Here is a 19020-nt window from a genome sequence, read left to right on the forward strand (position 1 = left end):
TTTTAGAGAGCATGAAATAAGAATTTGGAAATAGAAAAGATAGTAGCTAAAGTATTTGATAAAAGTGTGGACAAACGTTTTAAAAAAAGAAAAAATCTAGTAAGTAATTGTAAAATGGGGAAATTTATAACAATCCACAGATTAAAAATTATATTTGAAGGCCATGTTAGTTGATCAATAGTGGTTATGACTCAGATTGTAATGAAAAATCTATCGCATTGAACATTTTTAAACAGGATTTCTAATAGCAATGTAAGAATGGAAAAATGGAAATTCTCACCAGTTCAAATGATTCTGTGGATTGTTATTCAGGAGAGAGAAGCAACAAATGACAGACCACAACTTCAGGACTTCTCCATTAAGTTCTGCTTGCACTGAATATTTAAATTGTAGTCATAGAATCCCTAAAGTACAGACAGAGGACATTAGGCCCATCAAGTCTGTACTAACCCTCTGAAAAGCATCCCACCACCCCATATTTACCAGAATTAACCAACCTAGCCTGAACATATCTAAACATTGCAGGGCAATGTAGCTTGGCCAATCCACCTAACCTGCACATCTTTGGACTGTGGGAGAAAACTGATACAAATATGAAGTGAGCATGCAAACTCCACATGTGAGGCAATAGTGCTACCAAAGAGTCAGAGCAGTAACAACTCATTCAGTTCACCATCAAAATTCCCACAAATTCCAAGCCTGCATTGTCAAAGGAGAGCTGAACTATTGTATAGACTCCAGTGTCTGATATCTGATGAAGAAATCATAAGTCTCTTATGATGCAGTGTCCCTACCTCTGAGCCAGGTAAACCTGGGTTCAAGCTCCAGCCGCTCCAGATGTGTATTACAGCATGTCTGAACAAGTTGATTAAAAATATCTATAACTTTTCAATTCTTTGGTGAACAAGAACACCAAATGCAATTGGATGAAATCAGTAGGAACAATAATAAAATTATTAACATGAAGTTTATCTTTTGAAGTTCTGACTGTCTCTTACATTCGAAAGCCTTCTCGATATACTGACTTACCAGTGTGCTGCAAATGGGCGACAAAGATCTACATTGAAATTTCTTAAATCCTTAAATCTGATTGTTGCTTCTATATAAATAAATAGTATCCAAAGAGACAAAGTAGATAAGCAACCACCTCTATCTGCAGGGCAAAAAAGAAAGGCATGCGTTAGAAATTACATAATTGATAAACAGATCTGATCAAATACAGTTTACAGATATAATTCCCAATGGCAGGTTAATTTGGAGCAGTGTACTTCATTTTAATGTGTTGCAACATAATCTGTGGCATAATCTGTGCTAGGAGAGAGTGTTGTTGTGTTGTGAGAGTAGAGGCCTGTTACAGTGGGAATATTGCTATGTTCACAGTGGTCATTGCTGCTTCATTGTTTGGGAGCACAAAATTTCACCTCATAACCCCACATTGGGAAGTCATGTCCTACATGGCACAAGTGAGGGGCATAGTGGAATATTCTTCATTTGCCTTGATGTATGCGACATCAACAGTACCTATTACCATCCAAGACAAAGCATCTCAATTGAATGCAACCCTTTCCACCACTGCCAACATTTACTTTCTCCACCACTGATAGACAGTGGGAGCAGTGTGAACCTTCTGCAATATGAACTACAACAACTCATCAAGGCTCCTTCAGTATCATCTTCCAAATCATTGAACTATACTACCAGAATGACATGGGTAGCAGTTCCAGGCAAACCATCTCCAGTAAGTTCTGCTCCAAGCCACACGCATCCTGACTTTGAACTAAATCACTGTTTATTCACTGTCACTGAGTTAAAATCCTCGAACATCTTTCCTAACAGCATTGGGGATATCCCTACAACCCAGGGCTGCAGCAGTTCGAGAAGGCAGCTCACTGCTGCATTCTCAAGGGCAATTAGAAATCACCAATGTGTGCTGGCCCAGCCAGTAATGCTCACATCCCTTAATGTGGACTTCAAAAAGGTGAGATATTATCGAAAGGTAGTATGGAAAGGTAAATTTGAAAATCGCTTTAAACTACTTTGCACTATAAATATCTCCTATACCTAATCTAATACTTTCATATATAACTAAGACTTCTGTATTCAGATATGTCCTATCCAGCTTAATTGTGTAGCTTTAATGACTAATTCTTCCATTTCAAAAAATAGTCAAATCTCTGTAAAGTCACTGTAAGACAAAGCAACCCCCATTTTGGTACTCATGCAGAACTTCTATTCTGATTCAAAAAGACAATATGGTCTTACAGGGTCTCAGGCCTTCAGTGTTGAGATTATTTCAACCAGATGTAGGTCAATAATAAAGTTTTAAAATTCTTCTTCAATTACTTCCACTTGTTTCAGTTAATTCTGGCATCAATTTTATTACTTCTTTTATCTGTTTTTAGGGTAAGGGTATCACTGACAAGGCCAGCAGCCATTGTCCTAAATGTCTTTGTTGGAAACTGAGGCATGAAGCAGTGTTTTTTTGTACTCAAACACCATTCCACAATATCATTTATTTCAATGATCGCCTAGTAGCATGTTTTTTGGGTTTGGAAGTCTGGAACCAAGGATCACAACCTTATATATGAATCAGACCATTTAGGACCAAGACAAGGAAAAATTTCTTCCCTCAAAGGGTAGTGAACCTGTGGAATTCTCTACTACAGGAATTAGGTATTTCGGGAAAAGAAAATGGGAGTATCGCATTGAGATAGAGGCATTGAGATATTAAATGACAGAGCAGGATTAAAGGGCTGAATGGCCTACTCCTGCTCCTAGGTTCTCTGTTTCTATGTTTCTAAATCTGGCTGTGATGGAAAAGCTATCAACTCGATGATTGTGATTAAACAGACAAAATGGATGTTACCCGAGAAATGCTGGTATATCCATTTCAATTACCAAAACTGTAGAAATTCAGACACTGTAAGTTTAGTTTTCTGCTTTAGAAATATGTTCCGAGGACAGAGTATTATACTTTTAAGAAATGGAAGTTAAATGCCTCGGTAGCTGCCTTTGTAAATATATTATCTTGTGTGGAAAATTGCCTACACACAGACCAGCAATGTGTCATATTCAGTGTCTGCCCCATGTTGATACAGTCAATCTCTAGTAGGGATGGCAATAATGACACTAAAATTCATCTCAATGCCCCAGGCCTTCAACCAAATTCTGATATTTATTGCTATCTAATATAAAATATCTATGTGAAGCTGGATTTGCTATTCTTGTCATTCTGATAATATAGGTCATTGATTTGGAAGGTGCTAATGAAGGAGCCTTAATGAGTTGTCGCAGTTCAAATATAGATATGACGCTTCTCAAACCTGATAGTCTGTCACTACTCACTGTTTAGACTACTTTTAAGAAGATTGTCAAACAAAGAAGGATAACAAAGGGTAGCTGCTCCCAGGTATTTTGTGTGCTGGCATGAATCAGTGCACTCAAGAGAAAAGGAAAAATTTGATGAAAAAGAAACAAATTAAAATCCAAGTAAATAAATAGATTTATCTCATTCAAGAATGAGCATGCGCATGACACTTTAAATTTAATCCAACAAGAAAAAACAAAATCTGTATCACCCTCAAGCTAGTACCAGACTTGGTGCCGCCACTAAATTATTTTAATGCACTTATATCTTGACAGATTACAGATAAAATTAAGCTAAACATTAGTTTTGCAAGACACTTTAATGGAGTCCTCTTTCCTACTTAAAATCTAAATTATATAATATTCCCAAGAGACCCTATAACAAACCTAACCACCATACATTGCAGTAACCTAACCATTTTAATGAGATTTTCCTTTTAGTGTAATATAAGCAATTTTAAGATATGCATCAGGGTGAGGCCAAAATCAAAGCCAAAAAGGGGAAAGCATTCCTTTGGCTAAATATGACTTCATACATTTCTTTCGAGAGAAAGGTTGCTGTAAGTCCGCTCAAAACGATCAGTAGAGCATTTTAAATTCTTACAAAATTGAATAAGCTTGTGTGACAAGTATTAAGTCTTTAAAGGGCTGCTTATTTTGGATTCAAATCAACAAATAAACACATGGCAAATACATGAGATTAAAGAAACTGGTCCACACAAATGAATTTACAATAGACTATGTAACATTTACATTTATGTGATTAAATCTGTGGTTTAAAACTAGCATTGTATTTTTGAGATCCTAATAAAATGAGAAACCAGCCCTCTCATTTGCTAAGAAACTAAGATTGACACTAAAATTGGAAACCAAAACTTCTGGTTGAAACAATAAAGAAAGAAATAGAGTCAACACAGCTCAGTGGGTACTGCAGTACAAACAAATTGAAATAGAGGCTAGACTCAGAAGCTGTGAATCAGCAAAAACACGGCTTCAGCAGTTGTCTCACTTGGAGATAACATTGCATTCGACACAAAATTGTGGAGGTTCTGCAGCACCTGTGTACTATTGTTGGTGAAGACCAGGCCAGTGGAACTTGGGTTAGTTGTGCATTGCTGTATTCTATAAAAAGTGGAACTGAAATTCTTCCTGAGGAGGACTTGAAGGACTTTTTGACTGAGTTTAATGATCTATACACTCAATAGATTGCTGGTCTGTCTTACTCGTACCTGCAAATTAATGTGTAATTTATAGTTTACTATCGACCACAATTTGCTTAATTCTCATTTGATTTATTTTGATTTAGGTTTTTAGAATATAGACAGTTATTTATTATATAGTGTTTGTTTTGCTTAACTTTTGTATAAAAAAAAGTTGTTTTGTTTTAAAATATGGAATCTAGTGGCTTCATTCTTTCAGAAAATTAGATAAGACCATAAGATCTTGGAGCAGAACTGGGCCATTCGGCCCATCGAGTCTGCTCTGCCATTTCATCATGGCTGATACGTTTTTCAACCACATTCTCCTGCTTTCTCCTTGTAACCTTTGTTCCCCTTACCGATTAAGGACCTATCCTTCTTTGTGAATCAATGACTTGGCCTCCACAGCTCTCTGTGGCAATGAGTTCCACCAATTAACTACCCTCTGGCTGAAGAAATTCATCCTCATTTCAGTTCAAAAAGGTCATCCCTTCACTCTAAGGCTGTGCCCTCGGGTCCTAGTTATTCCAACTAGTAGTAACATCTTCTCCTTTCAGTATTCTTCAAGTTTCAATCAGATCCCTCCTCGTCTTTTTAAACTCCATCAAGTACAGACCCAGAGTCATCAAAAGCACCTCTTATGAGAATCCTTTCATCTCCAGCATCATTCTTGTAAACTTCATCTGCATCCACTCAAACACCAACACATCCTTCCATGGAATATTGTGAGCCCAACACTGCTCACAATATTCCAAATGCGGTCTGACCAGAGCCTTATACAGCTTTAGCAGTACATGTCTGTCCTTTTATTCTTGTGCCTTTTGAAATGAATGCTAACATTGCATTTGACTTCTAACTATCAATTGATCCTGGATGTTAACTTTAATAGAGTCCAGAACTAGGACTTCCAAGTCCCTTTCCGTTTCAGTTTACTGAAGCCTTTCCCCTTTTAGAAAATGGTCTACACCTCTTTTTTTCCTGTCCGACTGCATAAACTCACACTTTCCCATATTGTATTCATCTGTCATTCCTTTGTCCATTCACCAGCATGTTCAAGTCCTTCTGCAGCCTTCCCACTTCATCAACACTACCTGCCCTGCCACCAATCTCAGCATCATCTGCAAACTTAGCAACAATGCCCTCAGTTCCTTTGTCTAAACCATTAATGTATAATGAGAAGTCCCTCTGGAATTCCACTTGTCACCAGCTGTCATCCTGAAAAAGACCACTTTATTCCCACTCTCTGCCTTCTGCCAGTCAGTCAATCCTTATCCATGCCAGTACTTTGCCCCTAACATTATGGGCTCTTACCTTATTTAGCAAACTCCTGCATGGAAACTTGTCGAAGGCATTTTGGAAATCCAAATTGTTCCTGCTTTTGTCTAACTGACTTGTTAATTCCATAAAGAACACCAACGGATGTGTTGGATACCACCTCCCCTTGATGAAGTCATGCTGACTCAGCCCTATTTTACCATGAGTAGCTACAATCCCATAATTAATAATAGACCCTAAAATCTGACCAATGACCATGGTCAGACTAACCAATCTAGAGCTTCCTGTCTTCTGCTGCCCTCCTTTCTTAAAAAAGGTTTTACGTTAATCATTTTACAGTCTTCTTTGTCCATCTCTGACTCTGGTGATTCCTAAAAGATCACGACCAATGCCTCTGCTATCTTCTCAGTATCTCCTTCAGAATTTTGGGGTGTAGTCTTTCTGGTCCAGGTAATTTATCTGCCTTCAGAACTTTCAGCTTCCCCAGCACCTTCCCCTTATTGATGGTCTCTACACTCACATCCTTCACCTGATTCTCTTAAAGTTCTGATGTACCGCTGATGTCTTCCACTGTGAAAACAAAGTTCCTATTTAGTTCCTCCACCATTTCTTTGTTCTCCATTATTAATTCACAAGCCTCATTTTCCAGCAGTCCAACATCCACCTTTGACTCTCTCTTACATTTTAGATATCTAAACAAACTTGCAATTCTTTTGATATTATTAGCTAGCTTATTCTCATATTTCATCTTTGTCCCACTTATTTGTTTTTAGTTATTCTCTGGTGGTTTTTAAAGGCTAATCTCCTGGCTTCCAAGTAATCTTCATCACAATACACACTTTCTCTTTTGCTTTGAAGATATCCTTGACTTCCCTTGTCTGCCATTCTCCCCTTAGCATGTTCCTTGGGATGAATTTATGTCATTCCTCCTGAATTAACCCCAGTAACTACTGCCATTGCTGCTCCATCATCTTCACTACTAGGCTCCCCTTCCAATTAACTCCAGCCAGGTACTCCCTCATGTCTTTGTTATATTGTTGCATCTGATTCAATCTTCTCTTCCTCAGACTGCAGGGTGAATTCTATCATATTAAGGTCGCTGCCCCCGAGGGGTCCTTCATTGTCAATTCCCTAATCAAGTCTGCATCATTACACATCACTACGTCCAAGATTGTCTGTCCCCCTCTTCTACAAGCTACTCCAAAAAAAAATTTGCAGCCATTCCATGAATTCCTTTTCCTGAGATCCGCTGCAGATCTGATTTCCCCAGTCCAACTGCGTATTGAAGTCCCCCAAGATTATTGTAATAGTGCCTTTCTTACATGCCTTTTCTATTTCCTGATTTATTTTCTTCCGCAAATCCTGACTACTGGTAGGAGGTCTGTACACAACTCTTTCAGGGTCTTTCTCCCCTTGCATTTTTTCAACTCTACTCACATCACTTCTAGCTATTAATTTCATTTCATTTCTTACTAACAAGGTAATCCCTACCCCTCTGCCCATCTGCCTGTCCTTTTGATAGGATGTGTTTTTGTGGGTGTACTGGAGTTTTGGATTTCTTCTTTACTGAAAAAAGAGTTACTGGTCTCAACCAAGATCATCACAAAAGTAGGGGCTCATTTCGGATTGTAATATTCACCAATATCCTAACATATTAAGATTGTTAAGCAAGATTTTCCTCTAGTTTGATAACTAGAGATTTTCCAGTTCCATTTCCAAAAGTACAAGTGGATGTATGAAAGAAATTTATCATGAAGCTCAATGTTCCTCACAGCCGAGAACTGTTGCTTGTTAATCCAAATCTAAAAAACATTGTGAGCTCCATATTTTATTCTGAAACAGGAGACTTATTTGCTAAACAATGGGAAACAGTACTGCCTTGCATTCAGCAGAAATGAAAGACTGTGACTCTGAATTTCTTGATCTTCTTCATTGGATAATGTGCTTTACCTTCAAATGGTAACTGATCTGCTAAAAATTGCATGGCTCTGTTTGTCTTTCCACAGTTCCTTCTTAAATACAGACTCCCAGAGAATGGAGCAGCCACCTGCAGGACTTGAATCTCTGCCCCTGATAGATGACACCCTACTCTCCATACATTGTAAAAACAGTTTCTACAGCCAGCAATACTGCTATGCCAGCATTCTGCCTCACTGTTCTCCAGCTGTCCATTCCAAGCCCCAGAGGCTTCCTCAGAAGCTCCATTCCTTCAGGGTCATGCCTCAGGCAGCCCACCACTCATGACCTCTTGCTCCAACTCCATGATCCTGCCAATGAAATCACTCCCTCTGCAAAGGGACACATGGGTGTCAAAGGTTTCCCCTACACAGCATTCTCTCTCAAATCTTCAGCTAGCAGCAAAAAGCTACCTGATGGCTACCACGGCAACTGTGGGGCCTGGAGTGAGTCAGGGAGACAGTGCCCCCCCATTACATCATAAATGTCTGCATTATACCTGCATTTCACTAACAATGACATTTGGAAACCTTGATTTAAAAAAAAAACTGAAATTTGTCATATTTTGTGCATACAATGAGCTTGTTATAAATCAATGTTTAAAATGCTGAGTTGGATGTTATCATTTCATCCAACCCATTTTTCTTTCCTTATTTAGCCTCCTATCAATCAAATGTTTCCTCCATTTGAGAGAACAAAATTTTTTATCTTATTGCCTTAGTATTTGAACGAACAATGAGATGATTTCTGGGTTGAGAATCCAGACATAAGAGAATTAGGCCTTCCAGTTAAACTTTCTGGCAAAGGTCCATAGAAACTCACACCCAGGATCACTGTCCCAGTTAGAAATGACAGATGGGATGATGAGTCGGAATCAGGAGAGTTTACAGCCTCACTGGCAGCCTTTCCCAGTGACTGCACAGATGTTTATGTTGTGATGACTTGAAGAAGCTACTTCTGAAGAAAATGGAGGGGAGGTGTGGAAGATCAATAACTCTGTTGAATTGTGGAAGCCTTATGCAGAAATTGCCAGTACCTTCTTTGCTAAGACTATGACCAGTAATATTAATCTCAATAATATGCCCCTAACATCACAAGACTCTGTGAATGGTTGATCTCAGCCATGCCATCTTTTTCCGTTATAGTATTGAGTGCTTATGAGTTGCAGACATCAATTAGTTCCTATTGGTCCTCCAATAGGAACTATTGTGTTCCAAATGCTGATTAGATTAGATTAGATTACTCACAGTGTGGAAACAGGCCCTTCGGCCCAACAAGTCCACACCACCCCGCTGAAGCGTAACCCACCCATACCCCTACATGTACCCCTTACCGAACACTATGGGCAATTTAGCATTGCCAATTCGCCTGACCTGCACATCTTTGGACTGTGGGAGGAAACCGGAGCACCCGAAGGAAACCCACGCAGACACGGGGAGAACGTGCAAACTCCACACAGTCAGTTGCCTGAGGCGGTAATTGAACCCGGGTCTCTGGCGCTGTGAGGCAGCAGTGCTAACCACTGTGCCACCGTGCTGCATGAGACCCAACTACCATTGACAAATAGCCATGCAGGCACAAAATCTCTCTCCATTATCTTCTAAATAATTTAATTGTCTTCCCATTGCCTCCATGTAGGTTGAGGTCAAGAATCCCAACGTTTCCCCATAGACGATGGAAGGAGGTGGGAAGACATGAGGATACAGTTCCAATGACATTTGTCCCGATCTTCTCTTCTCAAAATTTGTCTCTAATCATCAGAGAAAAATTCCAACAATCTAATTTCCTGCTATTTCCAGCAAGTACATGGATAATATTTCAAGATAAGTCAAACAGCAGTCATAGTGTATATTAAAGACTTTTTTCTAAAGTGGAAGACCTGGTACTAACCTTTTCATATGCAAAGGAATGGATGATGTTTTAACCTGGTCTAAGTCTATGCATATATTTATAATGCATGTAAATAAATATTGTTACATATATAATATACATACCTAAATGTTTTGGCTTTTATATATCTCACATTTAATTAAGGTACTCTATTGTTTTGTTCTAAGTGAAAGCGTGATTCCAGATGCAGTTCTTCTTTGTTCATTGGAGTCAATCAGTTTACCACTTGTAGAGTCGAATTGAATTGAATTAGCCTAATTGTCACATGTGGTCAGATGAGTACAGTGAAAAGTTTACAAGACGTCACTTACGGTGCCACCTTAGGTACAAATGGCGCTAGGTACAGATTCTTCAGTATAAGTTCTTAGCAAAAGAATTAGAAGATAAAAAGAAATAAAGTCCAACATTGCAGTTTGTAGGAATAAATTGGAAAATGGAGAAATAAAACGGTTGGACCAACGGTCGTTCCAACCCAGTCCATGCTAGCACCTAGCTTTCCAGTCTGCGCCAGACCTTGACTCCAGACCACACCAGGCTTCATTTTGAGGTTCTCAAGGCCAGGAGACCACTCTGGAACCATCTCAAGGCCGGAAGTCCATGCTTAGGTCACACTAGATCAAAAGGCCGTCATGGGCCACCGAAAGACTACCGCACCAGGCCGAGAGAACACCTTGCTGGATCTGCACGTAGTTCAGGATTCCAAGGACCAGTGTCCAAGGGCGAGACTGCACTGAGGCAGGGAGTCCAAGGATGAGAAGAAAGAAGAGAGAACAAGAAAAAAAAACGCAAAAGGGAAAATAAAAGAGACAGAGTGGATGAGCATTGGCTGAAGCATCCTACTCCACTGCCATTTTGGACCTCATGTAATGTTAGGTTGGAATTACCTAACAGATTCTTTAAGGTATGACCGAAACTAATAGAAGAAGACATGCACTCTTAAATACATAACAAATTTATTAGCTTAATCTACTTTATATACAAACTAACAAGGAAATCTATTTGCTTAAACTAATTTATACAAATGCAAACTAATGACTCTCACTGATGTTCAGCTTGCCTGGAACTGGCAATGGTGGCATTTGGAGCTCTGTTTCAGATTCCATGATACATGTCTGCTCAGCTCATTGGTGAAAGTCAATAGCCCTGGTCTTGCAAACCCGAGCCAATGGTGAAAGTCCAATGAGTGGGGCAAAGTCACCAATATTAATACTATTTTGAATCTGATGTTATATGCTGTATCACCATTTCATAGTACTTTCTCAGGCATTCTGTTATGCAAAAATAGGTTAAAAAAAAACACATCCAGGTGGCTCTGTGTTTTCTACACAACCGTCTGTTTCCAGTCCATGCCAAGGTCAGCATAATTACCTTCTAGACAAGTCAGGCTGTTTTCACACTGGGCTTATTTTTCAAGGAATGTTCCATTTTGCTTCAATTACTAGTGTCATGTCCAATTAATCCTTAATGACTAACCTTTAATGATCTGGTTTGGAGATGTAATATTTTAAGCCCAATACTACACCACTTAGAGGGTACCTGTGTTTCTTTGTACAGATTGCATTTTGCCTTTACATAGTTTAAATCCAAATCATCTGTGTTAACTGTTAATTCTGCATTTTTCTCAAGTCCTTGAGGTTAATTAAATGTTTCATATTCTGGCAGATGAGTCATAAAAAGGTCAATTTAATCTCTTAGAATCATCGAGTCATAGAGAAAGGCAGCATGGACATAGACCCTTCGTCCATGCCAACCAGATATCCTAAGATAATCTAGTCCCATTCGCCAGCACTTGGCCCATATCCCTCTAAACCCTTCCTATTCATATAACCATCAAGATGCCTTTCAAATTAAACTCCATCTGCTACTCCTCAGCCACTTGACCCATCTTAATAGCATGCTTGTATTCAGAACCCTGCTTCTCAAATTTCACTTCCATCCCACTGTTTATAACATTTTGTGATATGACTGAAATGCTTGATTTCTGAATGATTTCTGCATAATAAACTGAAAGTTAACGACATTGAACTACTATAACATAGCTTCAAGATTAGGATCTGGGAGCAAATGCAGTATTACATTTCAGAACAGAAGAATAGGACAGACAATCATTTGGATTTAAAACATACACAAAAGAAAATACTGCCAAAAGAAACCCAGCATTTATCAGCAAGCGATCCAATAACATAAACATACCATTAGATTGTGAACCGAGATCACAGAGCTGTTTTCTCTCATTTTCTCATGTCACTCATCTTAAATTTATTCCCCACAAAAAAATGATAGAGAAATAATATTTAAAATAAAAAATGTTTAAATTATACCATTACATGCTCCACTTTATTTATGTTAGAATTGTTTATTGGGGAAGATTGTGAGAATGGATTCATTAATTTCTTGCAGCTGCAAAGTTCTAAGATACAATTCCCATAAGACCTGACCAAGTTTACACTCACATGAATGCATATGAACAGGCTTTATTGAGATTAAATATGTACAAGGAGAGAACAATCTCTGGGACTTTACTGACTCAGGCTCCAGTTCCACATGATATGGCATTACTGTGACACAGCTCCTTTTAACATGCTCATAACTATCCTTGAAGTAAAGATAGAATCAATCCTTTGCTCCACTAGCATTGCTTCAAATCAAGAGTATAGAATTACAGATTCATGGTACAATTACAGACTTAAGTTTGGGTATTTTGTTTGAGAACTAGTTTCATGATTGACATTGGGTCCTTAAAACTAGATATCGAAAAGAAGGGAATGTAATTTTCAGGCAGCTCTTTAGTTGCAATTATTTTAATAAACAGGTTTTCTGCTGCTCAAATTTCAGCTGAAGAAACTTTCTAATTTTTTATAACTAAACAATGCGATGATTTCATTTTGTTTTAATGGTCCACAATCTTCTGTATAGATGGATATTGTGTTCCTGCATTTTGCCCTGTGTATATACAGGAATATAGGAAAAGGAGTGGATCATATGATCCTCAAACCTTTTTTTTGCCATTCTATTAGGTTTTGTCCAATTTTTGTCAGAACCCTATTTACTTGCTTTTGATCCTTGTCCCTGGTATTATGACCTAACAAACATTTATTGATCTGAAATTTGAAAAAGTTCAATTAACTTAGCATCCACAGCTTTTTGGGGAATTAAATGCCCCCAAATTGCTACTTTCTTAGAGTGGGAAAGTTCTTCCAGATTTCATTTGAATGCCTAGCTCTAACTTTAGAATTGGGCTTTCTTTTTCTGTATTTCCCCATGAGATAAAGCAGTTTCTCTGTATCTTAAATCCTTTTATCATGTCAGATATCTCACTTGCACCACTCTGCAACCTATAAACTAAAGAGAATATAAGCCAAATGTATGTAGTCTGGTCTCATAACTTAACCCTTACACACTGGTATAATTCTGATGAATCTGCATGATGCCCAATATGATTAATGTATACCAAGCTAAATTAATTTTTTTTAAGAAAAGTAATCATAATTGAAGTCTGGAAACATAGCTGGCAGTACAGCAAATACTAAATTCTAATTCTTCTTTGATGATTGTAACAAGAATATTTATTTAAAGAGTGAAGAATAAGAAAAGGGCAATTGTTTTCCTGACCTTATTTTGATAAATGTTGAATCCTGGCCTTTTAAAAAATCTCCCTCTTACCTTCTATGTTTCTTTATTTTGAATTTGTAAGCAATTAATTTATACTCTTAACAATTCAACCACATCCAAATTACATCCAGTTCTGAACTGCACTGTTTAGGAAGGATAGGAAGGCATTAGAGAGGATATAGTAAAGATACAGGAATTCGGATCCAAGGATGAAGAACTTCAGTTACATGAATAGATTGGATAAGATGGGGCTATTCTCCTTGAAGAGAGGTGAAGAATAAGAAGAGATTTGATAGAGATGATGGAAACCATGAGAGGCCTAGAACAAGTAGTTAGAGAGAAATGGATCTCATTGATGGAAACATCAAAAACAACAAGACACAGAATTGAGTTAAGCAAAAGAAGCCATTGGTCGTAAGGAAGAATGTTTTACACAGACAGAGCTTAAGATCAGAAATTTAATGCCTGAGAGTATGGTGGAGGCAAGGTCAATAGAAGCTTTTAAAAGAGAATTAGATCATTTATCTGAAGAAGAAAAATAAGTTGCAGAGAAAAGGTAAGGGAAAATTGCAAGAGGATAGAGAAGAAATTGCAGGGGTCCTGGCTGATATTTTTTCAGCATCATTAGTCATGGATGAGATCCCAGAAGACTAGAGGGTAGCGAATGTGCCCTTATTCAAGAAGGGCTCCAAAGAAAACCCTGGGAACTATAGACCAGTAAGCCTAATATCTGTGGTAAGTAAGTTACTTGAGAAGATACTGAGAGATAAGATATACATGTATTTGGAAGGACAGATTGATTAGGAGTGGTCAGCATGGCTTTGTGCATGGGAGATCATGCCTCACAACTTTGTTAGAGTTCTTTGGTGAAGTGACCAAGAAGGTTGATGAGGGCAGGGCAGTGGATGTAATCTACATGGATTTCAGTAAAGCCTTTGATAAGGTTCCATATGGCAAGCTGCTCTGGAAGGTTAGATCGCATGGAATCCAGGGTGATGTGACAAATTGGATACAAAATTGGCTTGATGGTAGGAAGCAGAGGGTAATGGTGGAGGGATGCTTGTCAGACTGGAGGCCTGTGACTATTGGAGTGCTTCAGGGGGGTTGGTGTTGGGCCATTGCTGTTTGTTATCTATATCAATGATTTAGATGAGAATGTCCAAGGCATGATGAGTAAGTTTGCAGATGACACTAAAATAGGAGGTATTGTGGACAGCAAGGAAAGTTGTCAGAAATTGCAGCAGGACTTTGATCAGCTGGGGAAATGGGCCAAGAAATGCCAAATGGAGTTTAATATAGATAAATGTAAGGACTTGCATTTTGGAATGTCAAATCAAGGTAGGTGTTTCATGGTGAATAATAGGGCCTTAAGGAATGTAGTAGAAGAGGGACCTTGGAGTTCAGGTACATGGCTCTCTGAAAGCGGAGTCACAGTTAAACAGGGCAGTGAAGAAAGCTTTAAACACACTGGCCTTCACTGAGTATAGATGTTGGGAAGTTATGTTGCACTTGTACAGGACATTGGTGAGGCCGCAGTTGGAGTTTTGTGTTGAATTTTGGTAACCTTGCTATAGGAAGGATGTTATTAAACTGGAAAGACTGCAGAAGAAATTTACAAGGATGTTGCCAGGACTTAACAGTCTGAGTTATAGGGAAACATTGGATGAGCTAGGACTTTTTTCTTTGGAGCATAGGGGATTGAGTGGGGAACTTATAGAAGCATATAAGATCATGAAAGGCATGGATAGGGTGAATGCACTCAGTCTTTTTCCTAGGGTTGGGAAATTGGACTAGAGGGCATCAGTTTAAGGTTTGAGGGGAAAGAATAAAAGGAAACCTGAGGGGTAACATTTTACAGGGAGAGTGGTACAGATTGGAATGAGCTGCCAGCGGAAGTGGTTGAGGCAGGTACCTTAACAACAGTTAAAAGATATTTGGACAAATACATGGACAGAAAGGATATGGGCCAGGTGCAGAGAAATGGGGTTTGGGGTGATGGACATTTTGGTTGGCATGGACCAGTTTGGGCCAAAGGGCCTGTTTCCATGCTGTAAGACTCCATGACTCTATCACTCTAAGTGACAATAGATATATTGCTCCTTCATGGATATGGTGAGCCAAATGGCTTTTCTCTACACTGTAATCATTGTATTATTCCACAGTACATTGCCATACACAGCAGTTTATTCCATAAATTAATGAGAGGTAACTGAAGAATGAAGCCATTGTTTTAAGTCACATGTTGTCATTATAACATTTGAAGTGCACAGAAAGAGGTACTTCAGCCTTATAGTGCCATGCTGGGTATTTTTGCCCCACACAAGCAATTATTTAGCTTCTCATCATGTTTAGGGTATGACAGCACATTTTCATTAAGTGCCAACAAATGTAGATTGGATTATCCTTAAATATTTACTTATTAAACATGTTAATCCTGAGTAAATACCTCATGAAATGATTGTCACAAAAGTTATTAGTTTCATCCATTTCAAATTCAGTGGTATTATCATCAACAAGTATCACAGCATTAATTGATTAGGGATTCACCAATGACTAGATACTCAGCTGGCCATATTAATTCAATTGATACTGGGCAGGCCAGAGGCTGTGTCAATCGTATCAAGTAGATTGTGTCCTAATACTCAAAGTCACTTAATCCAACATTTCACAAATTAAATCTGTGATGGATTGCCCTCTATTTGCCTGAATGGCAAAAGCGATACAATGGTTCAGCAGCATCCAGAACAAAGTAACTGCTTGACTGGTACTATTTTAAGGATCTATCTCCTGCGCCCACCAGATTACCATGGCTGCTATGCATACTTTCTTACTTACAGGGGACATTGCTACAACTTACTAAAATATCATCTCAGCATGTCCTAATTTTTGACTTCCATTGTATAGGACAATGGTAACAGATACTTGGGAATGCTAGCACCTCCTTTTGCCCTTCTAAATCACACATTTTCTTGATTTGGATCTATACAGAAAACTCCCCCATTATCTGGTACCCAAACATTCAGAATTCTCAGATAATCAGCAAAAAAAAATCAAAGAAAATTTGCCATTTTTATAATGCCCTCGACATCAGTATTTATGAGAGGAAGAGAAGGAGAATGCAGGAGGACTGGAAGTATATTAATTACCATTTACATTGCAGGAAAAAGCTCTATAATATTGAGATATGTTAATCTGGGCACCATGTAGTGAGCTTTTGCCTCCAGCAGGTTTTTGTATCTGTTGTGACAATACCTATGATTGCTCCCATAACATAGAAATGAAGTGTGGGTAATGTCGTTCCGAAAGATTAATCATGTTTATTACAGCTCCTGACATTTAGATTCCAAGATGGCATTGGATTAGGGCTCCTGAGTCTGAGCTTGTCCACTCTGACCTCTTTTCTTCCTTCTTTTCTAGCTTTATTTCTCTTCTTTTAATTTCTTTCCTCTTTACTTACCTTCTGGAGGGAGCTTGGTCGTAGAGACAGGGACAGCAATGGTAGTGGCTGGGGGCCCAGAGTAGGGACTTTGGCAGTGGACCACGACGAGTTTACTATGCCTGGACAGAATTCTGGTGGTGGGTGGCATCGCAGTAGTGGCTGGGTGCCTGGATTAGCACCAGAGCTGGACTCTGGTGGGCCTGAGGCAGTCTGCAGCAGGATGGCAGCATGGAGGTGTGGGATCAGGAGATCAAGCCAAAGCGCGGGAGAGAGATCAAGCCCTTTGATGAAAGTCCAGCATGGAGCACTGCAGGTCCATGGCCAAAGAAGGACCATAATTTGGAATTTTTAACTTTATTTTTCATTTACTACTTTATACTGACAAGAATTGTAATGTTGAACTTTTAACTTATTTCTTTATTTTTTTCTACTTTATACTTAATATTTTGTATTTAGGAATCTTGTACCCAAGATGTGCTTTATATGGTGACATTGTAACCTTTTCACTGTACTCCTGTAATCTCTTTACTTGAATACACATGACAATAAACCTAAGTTTAATTCTAATTCTATTTAATAGACATAGGGACTTCAGTGTCTGGGGTAATACTAAGTTACAAACACAGTAGTACACTTCCATCAGAGTTCCGTGTTCAAGTGCCCCCAGTTAGGATGGAGTCTATCAAAAGCATGTCTCTTAAAGGCATATTGCATACTAACTGTGTAACATAACAGTAAGATGAAGTTACAAGCTGCTTAGGTTCAGCTCAGGATTGGTACAGCAATTCATGTCTCTTTACTACTTATAATAAATTATTGAATTTATAAAATGGTTGAAAATATAAGGAAAATAAACAACCATACGAGGCTCTGATGGAATTCTAGACTAATCCATAAGATACATTTAGAACCTAACTCTATCATTTGATTCCACCCTGGAAAACAGTCAAGAAATATCCACTCTGAAGGACTTACCTAATTTGAAGTTAATGTTACGAGTATAAGGCACAACAAAGGTGGCTAATTGCAAATGAAGTAACAGAGGGAACAAAAAGCAACTGTTCAGGAAAAGCCTTATGCCTCTGTCAAAAACAAGGCTTGATAAAAGTGAATCATTTTAGATAAAGCATTTTGAATAATTTCTGTTCTGTGAAAGTTAGCATGGAGGGGTCAGACTATATACTATTGTATTTCCGGTTGCTGCAAGAAGCGTAGTTGGGCTAGAATTACATGAATGTGCTGTCAAAATGAGGCAGAACATCATTTGCTCTGCCATTTCAATCCATTCCCTGCTTGGTCTCTGATCAGTAGATCCCAAAGTGCCTCAGGCATTGATGAAGCCTCCACGAATGTTAGTGGATTGAATGTTCCTCAGCAATGTAGATTTGACATTAAAGCTTCTACAGTGAATAGGTGTCATATCTCAGACTTTTAAAATCATTTTTCAATGGAAAGGACTTGAAATCATTACTAGGCTTCCATTAATATGTTAAGTTAACATATATTCTCAAAAAATGTAAAAAGGCATCCAGATATGTGCTTAAAATGTGAAATAAAAGTTGTACACTGAGAGCAAAATAATAAGCATTCTTCTAGATTGCTCTGAGATTCAAAATGAAATCTTGATTTTTATGCTTCTTGTTTAAAAGGCTAAGAGTGATTGGATTGCCCTCTAAATCGATTTTCCCTGAATTAATTGAACAGAAATCTTGCAAAACATTTGAATTTTGTGCAACTTAAATTTCTCAAGTTTGAATTTAGTACTTGAACATATTAATTGTATCCCAACTTGTAGTATAACACAAAATGTTGTTAATTTAAGAAGTTTTTTTTTTCTGAGGACTCTGGAGTGCTCTAATCAAGTCACTTAATTTGAAATGGAATAAAATTAGTTTACTGTAAACCTCAATGAACTTTTATGTAAAACATATTTTCTCATCGCCTTGGTGCGTTTTTAAGGATTTAAATTGCTTACCTGAGTTCCAGAGGTACTGTATCCATACATATGTACTGGCTGCAAAGAAAAGCCAGTGCAATGGTATGAAGATAAAACAGAATACATCTGAGGTAAATGCTGCACATACAAAAAGTATGGAAAAAGCCTGTGAAGGAAAACATAAATATTATATTAGCACAGCCTGACTTTGAGAATAGACAGCCATTCCAGCAAACCTCCCTATATATCTAGTAGGTGTACGGCTGAAATCTGACTAAGGCCTGGTCCATGATGAAGCTGCATGACCCACCAATATCCTAACAGGCCAGCAATGTCAAACATTTGAT

The 19020-nt window shown here is 38.3% G+C and overlaps 1 protein-coding gene across 1 annotated transcript in view; it reads right to left on the bottom strand.

Moving 5' to 3' along the window:
- LOC122543786 (macoilin-like) overlaps window positions 1-19020 on the bottom strand; it is a 127171-nt gene that overhangs the window by 39564 nt on the left and 68587 nt on the right. Inside the window, exons 3-4 of the mRNA XM_043682558.1 lie at window positions 18713-18839; window positions 1030-1153 (exon numbers count right to left, since the gene is read on the bottom strand). Coding sequence (XP_043538493.1) covers window positions 1030-1153; window positions 18713-18839 — 251 coding nt within the window. The remainder of the gene's footprint in view (window positions 1-1029; window positions 1154-18712; window positions 18840-19020) is intronic.

This window comes from Chiloscyllium plagiosum, chromosome 3, assembly GCF_004010195.1.
Source record: "Chiloscyllium plagiosum isolate BGI_BamShark_2017 chromosome 3, ASM401019v2, whole genome shotgun sequence".
Classification (NCBI taxonomy): Eukaryota; Metazoa; Chordata; class Chondrichthyes; order Orectolobiformes; family Hemiscylliidae; genus Chiloscyllium; species Chiloscyllium plagiosum.